This window comes from Colossoma macropomum, unplaced genomic scaffold (assembly GCF_904425465.1).
Source record: "Colossoma macropomum unplaced genomic scaffold, Colossoma_macropomum, whole genome shotgun sequence".
Classification (NCBI taxonomy): Eukaryota; Metazoa; Chordata; class Actinopteri; order Characiformes; family Serrasalmidae; genus Colossoma; species Colossoma macropomum.
In genome coordinates, this window is record NW_023494797.1 from 3,077,372 (window position 1) to 3,094,403 (window position 17,032).

Below are 17,032 nucleotides of genomic sequence, written 5' to 3' on the forward strand. Positions count from 1 at the left end.
TTTTGTTCATAGTTGACACGAGCGGCATAAAAAACACAGAAATGCTAGTGTATCAGACTGAGTGCTGTCTTTACAGTTAATGATTTTTGTGAGATCAGCGCAGGGGAAAATGGCAGCCTCAGATAATATTGTTTTTTTTTTTTGTTTTGTTTTGTTTTTTTTTTCTCTCCCCCTTTTTCCATTACTGTAATATGGGCGTTAGCAATGCAGCAGTAGAACATTAGGGCTGGATGAACAATCAAGTATGCTTTCTTGCACTAATGCCTCAGATTTTTGTTAGCAATGACTTAATCCTGTACTGAATATACTGAACAGGCTAGCACTTAGCATTTGTGTTGTCCAGAGGCTCTGAGGTGATATTATAGTGGCATTCACATTATGGCTGTAGTAGCAACGGCAGCAGTAAAACAGGGCTTGCTGTTAGTCAAAGCACAAGAGAGCACAGCAGTTTGTTTCTTTTGTACATGATCTCAGTCATAGGCTGTGAGAGAAACGTAAGTAGAAAAACACAGCTTTTTGTATTTAGATACTTGAAATAATTATTTTTGATGTTTCTGGATTGTATATTATACATATATGAAAGCACAAGCTACTCTATTTCTGGTCCTTCTTTCATTCTGTGCGGTTAGAGACTGTAGTCCATCTGTTTCCATGTACAGTTTGCGTTTGCTATTCTTTAGCACTTCAGTGTCAGTCAGTTTCTGAGCTCAGGGCTGCTGTTATATATACAGATATATTTTTTGGATGTTGGCCTGCTCTCAACCTAGCAGTGACACTGGTGTGTGACCTTGTACACTTGTGACAGCATCTTGCCCTCTACCATGTCACTGTCACTGCCGAGTTGAGAATGGTCTGCCACATGAATAATATCTGTTCAGTAAAAACCGATCAGTGAAGAAGGAGTAGAGGACGAGGGTGACAAATTGTGGATGATAACAGATCTGAAAGTCTGAGGTGGACTTCCTAGAGTGTACAAGGTACATGCTTCAAATAAAGTTAATGTTGGGATTTTTTCACTGAGGTCCCAAAACATAGATGGCCAGACTATAAACTAAAAAAAAAAAACAAAAAAACAAAAATGATAAAGTAGCTTAAAACCATTTTCTGCTACTTGCAGTGAGCAACAAGCCACCAAAACCATGTACTAAATACACAACTGGTTGAAAATACCACTGGTTAAAGTTGCAGTTACCAGAAACATTACTGCATTCAAAGGTGAGAGAAAGGAGTAGATACTTTGATATATACTTGATTGAAGCATATTCACTCTATAAATTAGTTATTTCACATAAGGAGTCCAAACTAAAGCTGGCAGTTCAGAATGTATACTGTACTGTGTATCCACAGGTAGGCCTGGGCACAGGCTTACCCAATCAAATGTGAAAAGATTTTTTATTAAGCGTTATTAAGTGTATGTTCTGTCATCTTTAGTGGGTCAATGTGCCTGTGGTGAGCAGATGCATGATAGTGAATGGTGTTAGTAGTGTTTATGTGAAGCATTCTGATTGACTGCTGTTGTTTTGTATCACCATAGTGCAGAAGCATTGGAATAGGTAGGATGATGACTGTTGTCATCTATAAGGTCTAACCTGATGTAATGACATTGCGTGAGATTAGTGCGTTTGGATATTGTATCTGCCAAGTTCACCCACCCACTTTTTCACAGGCCTACCCAATAATGTATTTCTGCGTATGTCACTGATATGCACATATCAAAAATAAAGTGATTTGACTGCATGTTAAAGTAATTGCTGGACAAATTGATCAGTCAAACTTGATCATAAGCCAAAATAAACACACTATAATATTTTAATTTTGATAAAGCATAAAAAACAAAACTTGTCAGTCCAAAATGTCACATCATTATGTTCACTCCAAGATGAACTGATTTTACTGTAGTATTATTTGATTGAGTATCTTACCTCAGTTGTGCAGAATACCAGACCAGGTTGTTATCAGCTGATACTCAGTATTAAAGAATTCAAAGGACTTATATCAGATTAGGGGTAAAAAAAAGGGATGTCCCTAATTAAATTGTAAGAAGAACTGTGTTGAGTTATCATGTATATTAAACTAAACCGGAATAGTCTGCCAACCAAAAATATCCAGCCGACAGAGGTTCTTGGGTCTAAACTGACCGCTGATGAAGGACTAGAGGACAGCAGAGCTGATAGTCAAACTCAATGAAAAGATTCTGCACACTCAAGGCGTGTGTGTATGTATGTATGTATAAAATTGTAGCAACCCTATATTAGATGTTGGAACAATGCTGTGAGATTTTGATCACATTTATCCACAGAAGAATCCACAGAATCCACACTGACGTTGGATGATTAGTTTAGGATCACAAACCAGACTCCAGCTCATCCCGAAAGTATTGGATGGAGCTCCTCCAGAGAACACTGTTCCACTGCCCATTGCAGGGGGTTTTTTATACCCCTCTAGCTGGCTCTTAGCAAGGTGTTCTTAGGCTTATGTGTGGCTGCTCCAAAGCATGCCATTCTAGTGGTAGTGCTTTTCTATGCAGAGCTTGTATAGCTTTGTGTGTGCAATTAAACACCTGTGTCAGCAATGAGTGCACCTCAAAATAGCTGAATTAGAAGGCTTTTCTGTTTGCTTTTGGATATATAGTGTATTATGATACTCGGCTGGTCCGAATTAAATCTTAAAGAGCGTTATTTTCCACACTACCAGCGTTGATTTTTATTAATTTATTTACATTGTGCTACAGATTCTGGTCTGAAACCCTTTGCCAGCAGCTGTATCTGATAAACTAAATGAGCAGCTCAAGTCATCTCATCTCTGACAATACCAAACAGATTGCTAATGACATTGCAGCTAATGTCATTACAGACACTATATTCACTTAGTACAAGGAGAGGTTTGTTACAATCCTGGTAGTTCTTCTTATTCTGTGACATTTTACCATGCATATGTCTTTCATTTGGGCTTAAGACTGTAGTGTTAAAGAGTGTAATTTTGTACTGCCTGTTCAAGAATATTTTCTTATATAGAAATAGTAGGAAGAGTTGCCGACTGTTGGAGGCAGAGTTGAAATTATGAAATTATTTAAACTTTGAGTGGAGGTGTGGAGCATGCCACAAAGCTGGACACAGCATGTTTTGTCTGTCAAACAATGGTAAAGCCTCTGTTATGTTATGATGAGTGCCCTTAAAGGAGTAGTTCACTGAAAATCAGGTTTGTCCAGATTTCCTCCTTATTCCAAATGTAGTCAGTTAGCAAAGTGTTTGTTTGATATCTGGAGTTTGCTTCCTTAGTTTTGCACTGGAGATACAAGGCTAGTATACATATTGAGTGGCATTGACTTCCATTACTTGTTAGCTGTATTAGTCTCATAGCTTCAGTGCTAAACTAAAGAATCAAACTTCTGACTCCAAACATGTCTTGGCTGATCGCCAAGAATACTTGCCATTGAACACTTGGGTTTTGGTAAACTTTAAGCCAAAGGGAGATTGTTCTCTAGGCTGTAAAGAATTTATTTAGGCTTTGATCATGTGTGTCTTTGGATGCTCCCCCTATGTGAGAGCTGTCTTTAAAGTTAATTGTGTTATAGGAGAAGATGCTGTCTCTGGTTCTTAGCTGCGATTACTAAGTACAAGCATATTCAGCATTCCAGATGATCTGGGGAAGAAAGACGGCATGTGTGAATTTTCTGCTCTGACTCCCCATCTAGGCTGAATGGATTAGCTGTCTGACTGACCCAAATTCTTCAGCAGTAGGCCAGATGAAAGCCAAACAGGATGTATGTTAACATAGTTTGTGTGAGTTTTATCTGTGGAGAGTGTGATTTACCTTCACAAGCTAACATACTGCTAGTGCATGCCATGTGTGACATACTGCAAGAACATTTAAAGCTGGACCTTCCCGTAATTTGTAGAAGGATGGTAGCTATTACATTTTGATTTAGATCTTTTATTGCCACTGTTCACTTTCTTCTAGATCCTCCAGCATTAGCATTACAGAGAAATATTTCTGTATGGTTATAAATGCAGTGAAAGTAGTAAAATGTAGACATTTTAGCATAGTAGCCAAACATCACCTAAACATGGTGATTCTGCAGTGCGATAAATACGTAATGTCAGTTAAACACCTCTCTGTATGTTTAGGCAAACATCTGTCAATACTTATATGATTCTGATAACATTGTGCATCCCTGGTGGCCAGTTTCAGTAGTGGAAGCCTGAAGCATTGCACGCTAGCGTTTTCTGTCAGTAGCAATTTGATTTACCTTGTCAACTTAGTGTAAAGCCTGAGATGCATGTACTGACCTGATATACTGGATTAGTATTGATGTATTCATTCTGATATTGACCTCTTACTGGCCATTTATACCTTAGGTCGTGTTCACAAGGACGCTTTGATATTCAAACAATGCACGTCTTGCTTGCTATTGATATCATGACTGCCGTCCAGTAACGGACAACGGGTACAAACACATGGCAATGCGAAAAATTATGCATCCATCCATCAGATAGAAGGAGATGGTTTGAGGGGGTCTATTAAAACATGCGTTTTCACAACTAAGCTTTCTATTTGAAAGTTTCTTGTTCACATCAATCTTCACCCATAGCAAACCAGTAACACATATTAGTGTTTTTTTACTTGAATCAGGTCCTTGTGAATTCAGCCTTAGCCCACTTTCTCGTACTTGGTGTACAGCGTACACATTTTAAAAGGAAAGAAAGGAAAAATATGGCACTGGTTTCGTATCAGTGCTTGGAATTTGGCAAAATACTCGGATCAGTATCGGTAGAGAAAAATAAGGACGTCCCTGCTTTTCCACAGAGAAGCAAAATTGCGTTTCAGATTTTAAATGAAAGTGTTCTAATTCAATGATATGTTAAACATTTGAAATTCTGCAGTCTGGTAGTCCTGGAGTGACCAGTCAACCATTCTCCAGTTATGAGCTGGAGAGGGCTTATTTTAAAGTATAGCAGAATTGTTGAGTACTGTTTAGAACATCATTTTCATTTTGCTTATGATGATGCAGTTCCAGCATGTCACTGCTGCCGTGTCCAAATGCTCCACAGATGGAGTTCTTATCAGTACGTTTTTAGCCGATGACTATTTTGTCATCAAAATACTCCAGCCTGCTGCTGCCGAAAGAGAGCAGATAGGAATCAGCTTTTGTTTATGGTGTGTTAACGGTCAGCGTAACCGTCATGTTGGTTATAAATGAGCCCAAGGCTAAGGTTAGCCTAACTGTGAACATATCCAGCCTAAACAACGGCAGGTCTTGGTTCACTTGCCCAGGAGCCTCACTGTTTCCTGGTTACCTCATGCTAAGGATTGTAGGTAAAGCCTGAACTGTATATTTGCTCAGATAATCTCAGGAGAGAAGGAGCCCTGTGTAACAGCAGATGTGGATGTGTGATCCAGGCAGGTAGAGATGGCCTTTTGTAAACATTGTTGGCTGGTTTCTTCTTTTAGGGTATTTTTTCTTTGAGCATTTTTGATCATTTTTGGCTATCTTAATTGGAGTTCTAAATTAAGAATAGCTTACTTTAAATAACCTAATTGACGTCATAGAAAGGCCTCACTGTCTGTTCCTAGATAAACTCGGTCTTGCTCATTGAGCATGGGCTAAAGAGCCGAGACCCACTGACCTGATTTTCTCTACATTACACCACACTGTAACTGCCAGTAGCACTGTCCTTGAGCCGTCGGAGACAGAAAGAGAGAGGGGCAAGGAGAGACACAGACATAGGCTCAGAGTGATGAGATGGAGAGGAATGTATCACACCTTTGATGACTGCATCGATTGGTTGTGGGTGTTTGGCTGTTTTTGTTATTTTTATGTTCCTCTCTTTTGCTGTTGGTGTTACTGCAGTTTATTATTGGTGGCAAAGATGTGGGTGTGCATGAGAGCATGCTGAGTGTGTTTTTGAGTGTGTATGTGTGCGTGTATGTATTAGCTTCTAGAACACTGACAAACGTAATGTTTTTCGTTACAGAGGGCATAATTACTCATGTTTCTTTGGATTCATAGCATCACAATATGTGAAAGGTAGAATAAAAAAAGATTTTAATAGTAGTATTTAAACATTTCTTCTGGGCTCAGGCGATATCTAAAAATAATTAGCGCGAAATTTTGTATTTAAAAAATGGTGGTTGCTGATTGTATCTCCCGCCTCGACCTCTCTGCACTGCAGCTTCGACCTACTTTGTTCTGTTTTTCATTTATATGCTTTTTTGAACATTACCTGCTTTAATGAAAACATTTGCTTCACCTGTCATTGTAATGGATTGTACCGCAAGCATGTGTGTTCATGAGCTTCCTCTGGTGCAGATTTATAGCACTTTGTATGCTAATAGCGCTCCCTGCTGGAAAAAGTTCAGGCTGCAAGCGATTTTCAAAGATAGTTTGTGCGCTTTCCATATTTTAAAAAAGGCTTTCCGTTTTACATCATTGCAGCACCGTTAAGAAACAGCCTGTGTTATTTCTCTCTGCTACGCACTGTAATGCTAGCAATGATTTTTCTCTTAAAAATTTACTTTACGTGAATAGAATTGAAAATAAATGCTGATGTACAGCATCATGAAGTGTAGCAGAGAGAACAAATAGGCAGCTTCCTAACATCTCTCTCTCTCTCTCTCTCTCTCTCTCTCTCTCTCTCTCTCTCTCTCTCTCTCTCTCTCTCTCTCGCTCTCTCTCGCACGCTCTCACACTTCTTAAATGTGAATCCCACAGATTTATATAGGTGGTGATTGCATTTTATACATTGCCATCAGGTTACTTGTCTGTCATCAGCATTATCTGATTATACTGCCCTATCGCACAGGCCTAGTGACGTTACATTGTCTGCTCAAACTAATAAAATGTTTAAAAGGCAGGACATGAAAGAAGGCAGGTTATGAAAACTTCTTGAAGTATCATATTACATTTGTTCCATATAGCCAAGCTCTACTCATCAGCTGGACTTTAGCCTAAGAATGAGGGTGTTATGTGTGTTCGCTTGTATGAATGAAATCCTCTTGTGTAAATAACGATGATGAAGAGGAAAATCTTGTGTGGCCCTTTAACATTATAATTTTGTAGATATATAGAGTGCAATGGGATGTAAACTCAGTGAGCATGTCTGTGAGTGCGAACTTGCTGAGTAATGCTTTTGTAACTTTTTCTGTGTGCCAAGCATACTAGAAAATGGAAAGCAGCCTTTTGCAGCAAAGATCAATATCGCAGTAAATATTAGCATGCAATATATTGTGCAGCCCTGAGGATTCAGCACTTTATCTAGATCCTGACCTTGTATGATTAATGTCATAATGCTAATAATGAAGCTTTATTTTCTGAGTTTGTCTGCTTCTTGCCAGTTTGAGTTTTCTGTACTCTTAATAAAAAGAACTGTTCTATGTATATGTTGTGTCCAGCACTCCTTGCAGTATCAAGCTTGCTTGTTATTGACTGTTTACTGTAAGTACCTTGTGGCTTTTGTCAGCTTAAACAGTTCAGATGATTCATGACTGTGTTCTATCTTGTCTATTTTGTTAATGAAGTACGGTGTCAATAAAGCTAATCAGCCATGATAATAGTGAAAAGATTCCTGGTTATGAGCAGATTGTATGGCACTAGTACTGCTGGCTAACCTGTATTTTATGATGGTACCTACCTGCCTCACAAGCTTGTTTTGCCCTCAGTGGAGTTAACCTGGCTAAATGAAATGATTAGTTTAAGAGTCAACATAAATACACCATTCCAAAGAAAGTTTAGGCAAATAAAGATCAGAGCTGCTGTTTGTTTAGTCTTTAATGTGGCATCCCAGTTAACAACCTTAAGATGCTGTGGAGAATCTGACAACTGTGTAAGTTTTTAGATGAATGAAGTGACCAGGTATGATAAATGCAAGAAATTTCCCACTATGTACAAGTCCCTGTTGGTGGCTGTCTTTTCTTTACAATGCTTGTGGAACACAACTGTGTACTGTGTCAACCTCTAGTGGTATTATGCAAATGTTCAGTTTTATGTGGCGCTTTATGAACTCGAAAATATTTAGTCTGTTTTTGAAAATGTCATATGTAATAATATGTAGCTCATTATATTGCCTAATCTGTGTGTGTGTGCGTGTGTGTGTGTGTGTTTATGCTTATAAGAGGTGGGCAGTATGTCAGTATTTTATCATATTGTGATAATTAATGTCATAATGTGCCACAGTACTCTTCTGAGCATATCATGAATATCCTCATCAGTCCATAAAGAACCCTGACCAACTACGTTTCATTACAAAGAGAGCGTAATCGGCTTTAGTGTAACACACTAAATTAAGCATTGAAAGAAAATCATTAGACTATATATAATATTTATATATAATTTCTGACACTATATTGCACTACTGGGGCTTTTTCTGATCCAAATTAACACACCTCAGAAAAGCAAAATATTGTGTATCATGAGAATGTCTTTAAGTATTCTGATACTGAACTCGTGCCATATCGCCAACCCGTAGTGCTTACACACAAAGGCAGCCCTTTGTGGTGGAGCGTTGTCACCAGGGATGAGTCAGAATGTTTGAATATTCTAGTAGTCATGGAAGTCAATAAGCACAGCTAAACGTCAATCTCAAGCTCATTTTACAACCTAGTAATATAGATTCAGTGTAATAAATTGACTTCGTAATGTTAAATGTTTTATCAGGTAAACTGTTCACGAACTCGTCTGTTTTCCATTTAAAATGTATGAGGTGAAATACAATGTGGCTAGATTAAGAATATTAGTCTACACCTTTCTTTGGGTAAAATCAAAGACTGTCTGCTTTTTTTTGGAGGGGGGGCATTATTCGAATATTTTTAGAGTAATGCCTTAAAAATTTAAATATCAAATTTGACTGAATTGCCCATCTTTAGTTGTCACCGGTTTTTCTCACTTTTTCTTAGACAATTTGGCTGCATGGCATGCACACATTGCTTCATGTCACAGCTCCTGTGGTATGTGTGTGAGAGTGTGAAGAGTTGACCTCATGTGTCGCTCACAGGATGTGACATCACTGCTGCCGCCCACTCTGCTTGCTTCGCGCTCTCTTTTGGTCGCTAGGCAACCCGCAAGTCACTTTGTCCCAAGGATTAGTGAAGTGTAATATCATCTCGGGAGAAGAGGGGTGTGTGTGTGTGTGTGTGTGTGTGTGTGTGTTTGCAGCAGATGTCCTGTTGTGTGAGTCACGACCTAAACAGACCTATTCAACTGGACTGGGCAGACGTGTGAATGTGCGTCTTTTCTGGTTGGAGAGAAAGAAGATAGGAAAAAGCACAGCCTTGGAAGAGCAGACTTGGAATAAGAAACAGAATGGAAGAAAGTCAGTTTAGAACAAATCAAGAGAAAAAGATTGTGAGAGAATTGTGAGAAATTTGACTAGCGAAAGAGAGTGTGTTTGAGTACCAAAAGAGAAAGTGTTTGATTTGAAAAGTTGTTTGATCTAGTGGGCCCACCACTGATCCAAATCACTCAGAAACTGAACGCTGTTGCAAGAACCTGGTGTATGAAAAGTGGAGATGTCATAGCTCCTGCTGTTGTAGCTTGAGTATGTAAGGTAGGCCTAGTGTTTTCCTCATATGGCAGCACTTCATTTTGTGTTCAAGCCTTTAATTGGTGTTCAGAAACATTTAAAGACATGGTCTGAGATTTCCTCTAACCCCAGATGTAGCCAAGACATGTCAGGTGTCTGAAGCTTGTTTAGTTTTATACTAGCGCTATGAGACTAATGCAGCCAATAAGTTATAGAAGCTTAGGTTTACCTGTTAGCATAGTACTAACTGTATGTCTAAATCACTGGTTTCTCAGGGTCCAGACGGTCCACATTGTTGTTCCAAACCAACTCGCAACATATAGGTATGAAGGAAAAATGTGGACCATCAGGGGGGCCCTGGGGCCCAGGTTGGAAACCACTGGCCTAAGTCATCATAAGGCTGTCTCAAACTATGTTGAGTTGTTAAGTATTACTGTTGCTGTAAGTTGAGATGCCAACACCAAGTATTGAGTATTTTATATCAAATAAACACAGAACCACAGCACTGGTCCAACAGAGCCAACCAAAAAAGTTAAAATGGAAAGCCTTGTAAAGTAAAAATATGCATGAGCACTGTGCAGCGTGACTGACAAAACTGAACCTGTTCATGATGCACTCACTTTATGCAAGCACCCACATAAACCTATACTGATAAACATAGGAGCGGCTGCATTTGTACAACTTACTCATAGTAAGTCATACTGCGTCCTAAACCACATTGACAAGTCCTTGCGACCTTTATTAGCAACGTTAGCCTCATAGCTCCGGTTTTAAACTGAAGAAACTTAATTTGGACACGAAATATGTCTTGACTGCTCAACTACATCTGGGGTAGAAAATTGTAAATTTGATTTTTAATCGAACCATTCCTTTAATACAAAGCTGTAAGTTGGTTAAATAACAATATATTAGGTATTAAGCTGGCTGGCCAACTCATGGGGCTCAGTCTAAATAGTTCAGGAAACATGCTAATGAAGTTTTACCAAACTAGTCATTAATAGTGTCTAACTGAAATACAACCAGCGCTCAAATACAACCTTTTTTTCCTTTTGAGTTTTATGCTGCGCACTGGTAGGTGTTCCAAGTATGTTTTGTCACTGTCTTTGTCTTGAGCAAGATATACACAAACATTAGCTAATGTCTGCTTGGAGTGACTGCAGAAAAAAAAAGTTTTGTGTGGCCTTGAGCTGGACGTTATGAGAGAGAGAAGACAAAGCACATAGCAGGTTACAGCAGGCATGTGCATACAATCCAAATAAGGAATCAGAAAGCACACAATGATGTGGTTCTAGTAGAATTACACCACTTGCTTCCAATTCCTGCGTAGAATCAACAGACAAAACTCAACGCCATGGTCATTCACTGTTGGACTGGCTTATATGAGACACCCTGTCATTGGCCCGTTCACTGTACATATCTTTGCAATGAGTATTTTTATTGATCTCTTGGGCTTTAAAGTAAATGTGTGAGTACTCTGTTCCTATTTATGGTAGTTTATTACTCTATAAAGAACATACTGTTCTCTCTCTGGTCTAGAGTGAGAGCAGAAGAAATCACTTGTGTGGAAGTTGGAACGGTTCACACAATGCGATTAAGCCTCAGGCGTAGTTTTTCCACTGGAGGTTCATGGTTGATCTGCTTTTGTTTGACATCCCTTAGTGTATGGTTCCTGTAATAGAGCTGCACAATGTATCTCTTGTTCATTTTTATTGTGTCAACAGCCTTGTCAATGTTGATAAGAGTGTGAAATATGCAAATGAGCCTCCAACCAATCAGTGAGTGTTTTACTGTATGCTGTCAGCATCAAACTGCTCACATGTTCTTTGAATGTTTATATAAATTAAGGCATTCACATGATCCAGAAAATGTGAATAATGTTGGTCAAAAATAATGTACGCCAATCCTTATGGGTTTACTAATGTGTTTTCAACATAGTGGAAGGTAAAGTGCCAATGTGAAATGGTGTTTCATCTTTACAACGTAGCCCTAAACAGAATATTGAATTACCTCCTTCAGCAGCACCCTTCTTTCCATTGCTAAAGTGATAATTGGCTCAATTTGAGAATACTTTCTCTGGGTAAATTTTATCATTTTTTGTTTCATGACAAAAACCTAAAATCACCTACGTTTTGCCCAGTATCGTTCAGCTCTGTTGTTTCAGTCTAGGCAACTTGCTTTTACCTTCCTCTGAGTAGAGCTCACATGACTGCCAAAAATGAATTTTTAATATCAATTTTCATGTAGTTCATGGAGTAGCTTGATTATATGCTGTGCTTTCATTCTCCATCAGCACAACTTTCCATTTTCAAAGCACACCAGTAGGAATGCAGATGTGTCACTGCAAAAAAGGTCATCACTTGTCAGCCCTGAGTTTCTTCATTGAAGTGCTGATAAACAGTTTATGCTTGTAACAAATTCGCACCTCAAAAAGCTTAGAAGTTGAGCAGGTGCTTCTCAGATGCAGGGCATTCATGCTTGCTGTAACTGCTGAATTTGTGCTGTTATGCATCCTTACAATTATGTTTCACATTTCACGCAGGAAATTATTAGCTTAAGTGGTGATAAGAAATTATAAGAAATACTCCTGCATAAATTGGCAAAATTCCACATTATTTGCTGAAAATGTTTTAAGTTCAGTATTGCAGCAGATTTTTATATTATATGAGTTTATCTGTGTGTTGCGAGTGTTGTGCTTGTGATCGTGGGCACTGAGCAGGAAATCAGCACCTTTGCGTTGCTGGCTCATGTCTCTCAGTGTGGATGCATGAAAATTGAATATCTAATGAAGAACACTGACAACAAATAGCCGCCAAGAACAAAGAAAGAGACAAGCAGACGCTATAGTGTGTGTATATTAGGGGTGGGAATCTTTAGGCACCTCACGATTCGATTCGATTATGATTCAGAGGGCTGCGATGCGATTATAAAACGATTATTGATGCATGTCGATGCCATTTTTTTCTCTATACAGGATTGTTATCTTCCTACTGTCTGAGGACTTGGTAGTTTTAAAGCAAAGTATTTGTAAATGCATTATGGATCATCACAAATACTTTGTAATGATCCATATTTCCGTTTTTGAGACTGGACGCTGAATCTCGGCTCCAAACTGTGCAGCATAGCGCGAAAGCCCTGGTTCTCAACGACTGAGAGCAGACAGCAGGTCACATAGCACCAAAGTCTGGCCTCGCCAGTAGTGAACGAAAAAACAGAGATTAAGACGAACATTTGGAGGACTTATTCGCATTTATAAGCAGCGCTGTTGGTTAAATCTGCAATGAGAGACTGCCTTTCTCTAAAAAGTTGCGAAAATTAACTCGCTTCTCTTTCGAATTTTCCCGTTCCACCTTAAATGGTGCAGCAGTTACTTTCGGCGCCTAAGGCAGAATTTAAGGTGGAACGGGAAAATTAGAACGAGAAGCAAATGAGAAGCGACTTCAGCCTCGTAAAACAGCCGGATGCTGAGACGTTTTACAAGAAACTCTTCTAGTTTTGAAGAAAAGTTTTCTGGCGGAGATGGGAGGAAAGCAGCTATAGCTAAAGCTTAAAGTAGAGCAAAGTAAATCTGCGCTCTCGTTTATATTTTTAGAAAATCGATTTTTGACATTTATGAATCGATTCAGAATCATTCACGTCCACATCGTGATGCATCTAAGAATCGAGTTTTTCCCGCACCCCTAGTGTGTGTGTGTGTGTGTGTGTGTATGTGTGTGTGTGTATATATATATATATATATATATATATATATATATATATATATATATATATATATATATATATATATATATTTATAGGATTGTAAGCAGCAACAGGTCAGCACCTGAACTAGTTTTATATATATATATATATATATATATATAACTAGTTCAGGTGCTGACCTGTTGCTGCTTACAATCCTGGCTAAATACAGCCACTGGAAATCAATAACGCTAGACCTAGCTTGTTGTTGCATAGTTAGCAGGCCTTACTTGTGCTGACCAATGGAAAGAAATCATCTTTTTGAAGCTGTTGTCTCTTTCCTTGGAGGTAGCAGAGAACTAGCTGACCTTCAGCTTCACCATGAGTGTGTATAGGCTTTAATGGAGAGTAGTTCAGTGATGTAGGAAGAAGCTAAAAATGCCTGGCCCTGAGGTAGTGATACTAACCAGTAGTAACACACTGCCTGTTGACTCATTGATGGTGAAAGTATAAGAATGGGAAAAAAAGAGACACCTTCTATTATTTCACACTGTCTTGCATCATCTGGCGTTTTGAGCTTTCCAAACTTGGGTCACGCTTGCAGCACTGAGGGAGGGACTGCCATGGACTCATGGTGAAATGAAGACCTCAGACCAAGAGGAAAAGTGTGTGTGTGTGTGTGTGTGTTTGTGTGTGTGTGTGTGCACCGTTTTTTGTATATGACATTCTGAGTTACGCTGATCTACTGTATTTGTAAATGTGTAGGCCCTTTTGTGAAGAATCATATTTAGCTTTTAAGTGACTGCTTACTCTTTGGTAGTGATGTACTGAAATGAAAATCCTAGACTGAAACTGATGATGAAATTCAGGAGGCATTAACACAAAAGGTGACAAGAAATGCAGAACAGTTTACATAAAAAAAAACTTACTGAAATCATTGCTATGTAGGCTACAGTACGTGCCTACAAAATCCAGCATTTTCAACAACAGAGAGTGGTTGGACATCCAGGGCAGTGAATTCCATTTTGTTTTAGTTATACTTTTCACCTTCACACTGTTTTTTGTCTTTTTCTTTTTCTTTTCTTTTTCCTTTTCTTTTCTTTCAAAAACTGAGGCTAGTGGGGAGTTTCTTTTCTGCTTCTGTTGCTTTCCTGTACATATTAAGCAGGGTGTTTGTGTTTTCAGGTGGTCTCAGACCTGTAGTGGAGAGCTTCTTGGGTGTCATATATTCCCTCTTTGCAAAACAGATGTCTGATGTTCCTTTGTAGAAACTGTGAAATAGTTCCACACTGTTTTACTGTTGATTTGCTGCTGCTTAAACCGCTGAACCGTCTATGCTGATGGCCGCAGGAAAGTGAAGGAAATTAAGTGTTTTTAATAACTGTTTCTTAATTTTCATTACCATTAAAATTATTTGTAAACTGTTAGATTTTGATGCTTCATTGTATGTCTATTTGATCTGTTTTGATCCATATTTTTAGTTGTTTTTTCTCCTTTAACTTAAAATGGTCAAAATTTTCAGTTCAAGATTTCCGAAGATTTCCAGTGGCTGAAATTTCAGTGCATACTTGCTGTTTAGATATTGGTTTTAAGACTTGTTATTCACCTACTGCTGAAATGATTCTGTGACTACTATGAAAAATATTCTGCATGTTTTGTAGTTGTCAGTTGAGTGACTGAAGTTTGGGCTCACATAGAGAAACTTTTACAGTTTACAATGCCTTTACAATTAAAGTAATAGTTTTTCTCGAGTTTTACCTGCTTCCTCTGCGGTGTCCTCCTTTTTATGAACTGGAGCTACAAGGCTAATGTAGCTTACAAGTAATAGAAGCTTATACCACACCAGTAGTAGCCACCTTAGTTTTGTCTGTACCTTTTTTGTTTTGCAAATGGCGGTGTGTCACACAGTGTCAGAAACCTTGTAAGCAAGTGTATTTGACATTACTTAACAATTTGACATGATTAGGCATTCAATTTGTGCAGTGCTAATTGGAGAGGTATAGGCTTCCATTACTTGTTAGCTACATTAGCCTTATAGCTGCAGGTCATAACTGAAGAAACAAAATTCAGACACCAAACATGTCTTGGCTGATCAGCTACTTTGGGGTAAGGGGGAAATTTAGATTTTTCAAATTAGATTTTTTCGCTGAACTACTGCTTAAAGGGGATTAAACAAGGAGATGGGGAAATTGCTATTTCAGCTCTTATTAATCACATGTACCATAATGTCTGTACACAGTGGACATGAGGATGAATGTGTCTTTAATATTTGTTTGCTCAGGAAAATCGTAATCAAGTTTGGGAAGAAGAAGAAGCGTAAGACTGAATCTTCTGATGACCTGTCTGAAGAAGAACCTCCGCCTCGACGATCATCCAGAGATGATGACTCGGTGAGCAGATTTGTTTGTCTCTCACTCATGGCAGTAGTGACGGGAAGAGAGAGTGCACTAAAGAATGGGGGCCGATACTTTGCCCACCCCTCCTCCACCCCAAGCTCTCTCCCCAGATATAATTATCCTCGTTAAAAGCCCTGTGTGTTAATTAAGGCAGTATGCTGCTGATGACTCAGTTAGCCTGTCAGAGATAAAGAGGTGGCCCTGTGGCACTGAAGCATTCTGGGAAACATTGTGGCATGATGGTGACAGTGTTGGGGTTCTTTAATTGGTCATCCTGAGATATTCTCATCGTCTCCCTCTTCATTAGCTCTAACTCTCTGACATTTAGGTCATGATATATTTGGGTACACGTGTGCGGGCCCGCACACACACACACTTGTTGCTTGTTCACTCTCACTCATTTATTTGCTCATATGTGCACGCTTGCTCTGCAGCTGGTTCTAATACAAATTTAAATGACGCCCCCACCCAACCACACACAAACACACACACACACACATATTGACCATGTTTTTCTCAATGTTGTGTCTTTATGTAGAAGCGGCGATCTAACAGACAGGTAAAAAGGAAGAGATATGCGGAGGAACAAGACTCTCGAGTGTCTGACGAAGAGATGAAGGTCATTGTTAAAGCCAAGAAGATCAACTCCAGTGAGCCAGCTGTCCAGTTGTTTGTGGTAAGAACACACTGACTGTGTTAACGGGTTCTAGACAGGTGTGTGTCAATGCCCTTTTTTGGTACTCTGGAGTCCTTTTTTTGCTAGAAGTGCATATATTTATAAGCATATGATGGTGAGGAGAGCTTGAAGTACATGTTAAGACCTTTTCACTGTATGTTTTGATTGTATAGGCTTAAAATCAGAGATCTACATTCGTGTTTTGTTTTAATAAGCGTTTTTTCCTGTTTGTGGCTCTGTTATTGTTGTTTGACCTATTGAAACTAGACTGAAAAGAGGAAACTAAAATAACCACAATTTAAAAACTAAAAGAAGTGTCATCTTTGAGAGAGGAGAGTAATGGTAATAAGAAAAGTGTCCCTCTGTACTTCAACTAAAATGACTAAAGCCCTGTTCAGACAGGATTAGTTTTACATGAGGAGGTAGGATAATGTAATTTTCACCAGTGTTTCTCTATGATTTTAATCCTGTCCAAATGCGCCATGCCAGTTATTTTTGCCATCTGCGTTTTCCTGTTTCAGTCAAGTTTCTGGCACCTTTTAGCTACTCTAAAACAAGCCATAGGAGTAACCTTGGGTTATATTAATCCCGTGTAAATTGCCATGTCGGTAAAAATGCTGTCATTTTTCTGTAGAAAAGTTTGCAAAGTATGAAGGCACACAAAGGAGCGTTTACTTGTGTTCTCTGTGGCTAAAATCAAGTTGATATGTAACGTTACTATCCTACCTTACCACAGAAAAAACCATTTGATTTTATGTGGCGAT

The 17,032-nt window shown here is 38.8% G+C and overlaps 1 protein-coding gene across 10 annotated transcripts in view; it reads left to right on the forward strand.

Annotated features, from left to right (window-relative positions):
- Window positions 1-17,032, forward strand: part of chd9 (chromodomain helicase DNA binding protein 9) — a 96,096-nt gene that overhangs the window by 44,385 nt on the left and 34,679 nt on the right. For all 10 annotated transcript variants that reach the window (XM_036584033.1, XM_036584032.1, XM_036584027.1 and 7 more), the window contains 2 exons: window positions 15,478-15,586; window positions 16,131-16,268. In XM_036584033.1, the coding sequence (XP_036439926.1) occupies window positions 15,478-15,586; window positions 16,131-16,268 (247 nt within the window). The remainder of the gene's footprint in view (window positions 1-15,477; window positions 15,587-16,130; window positions 16,269-17,032) is intronic.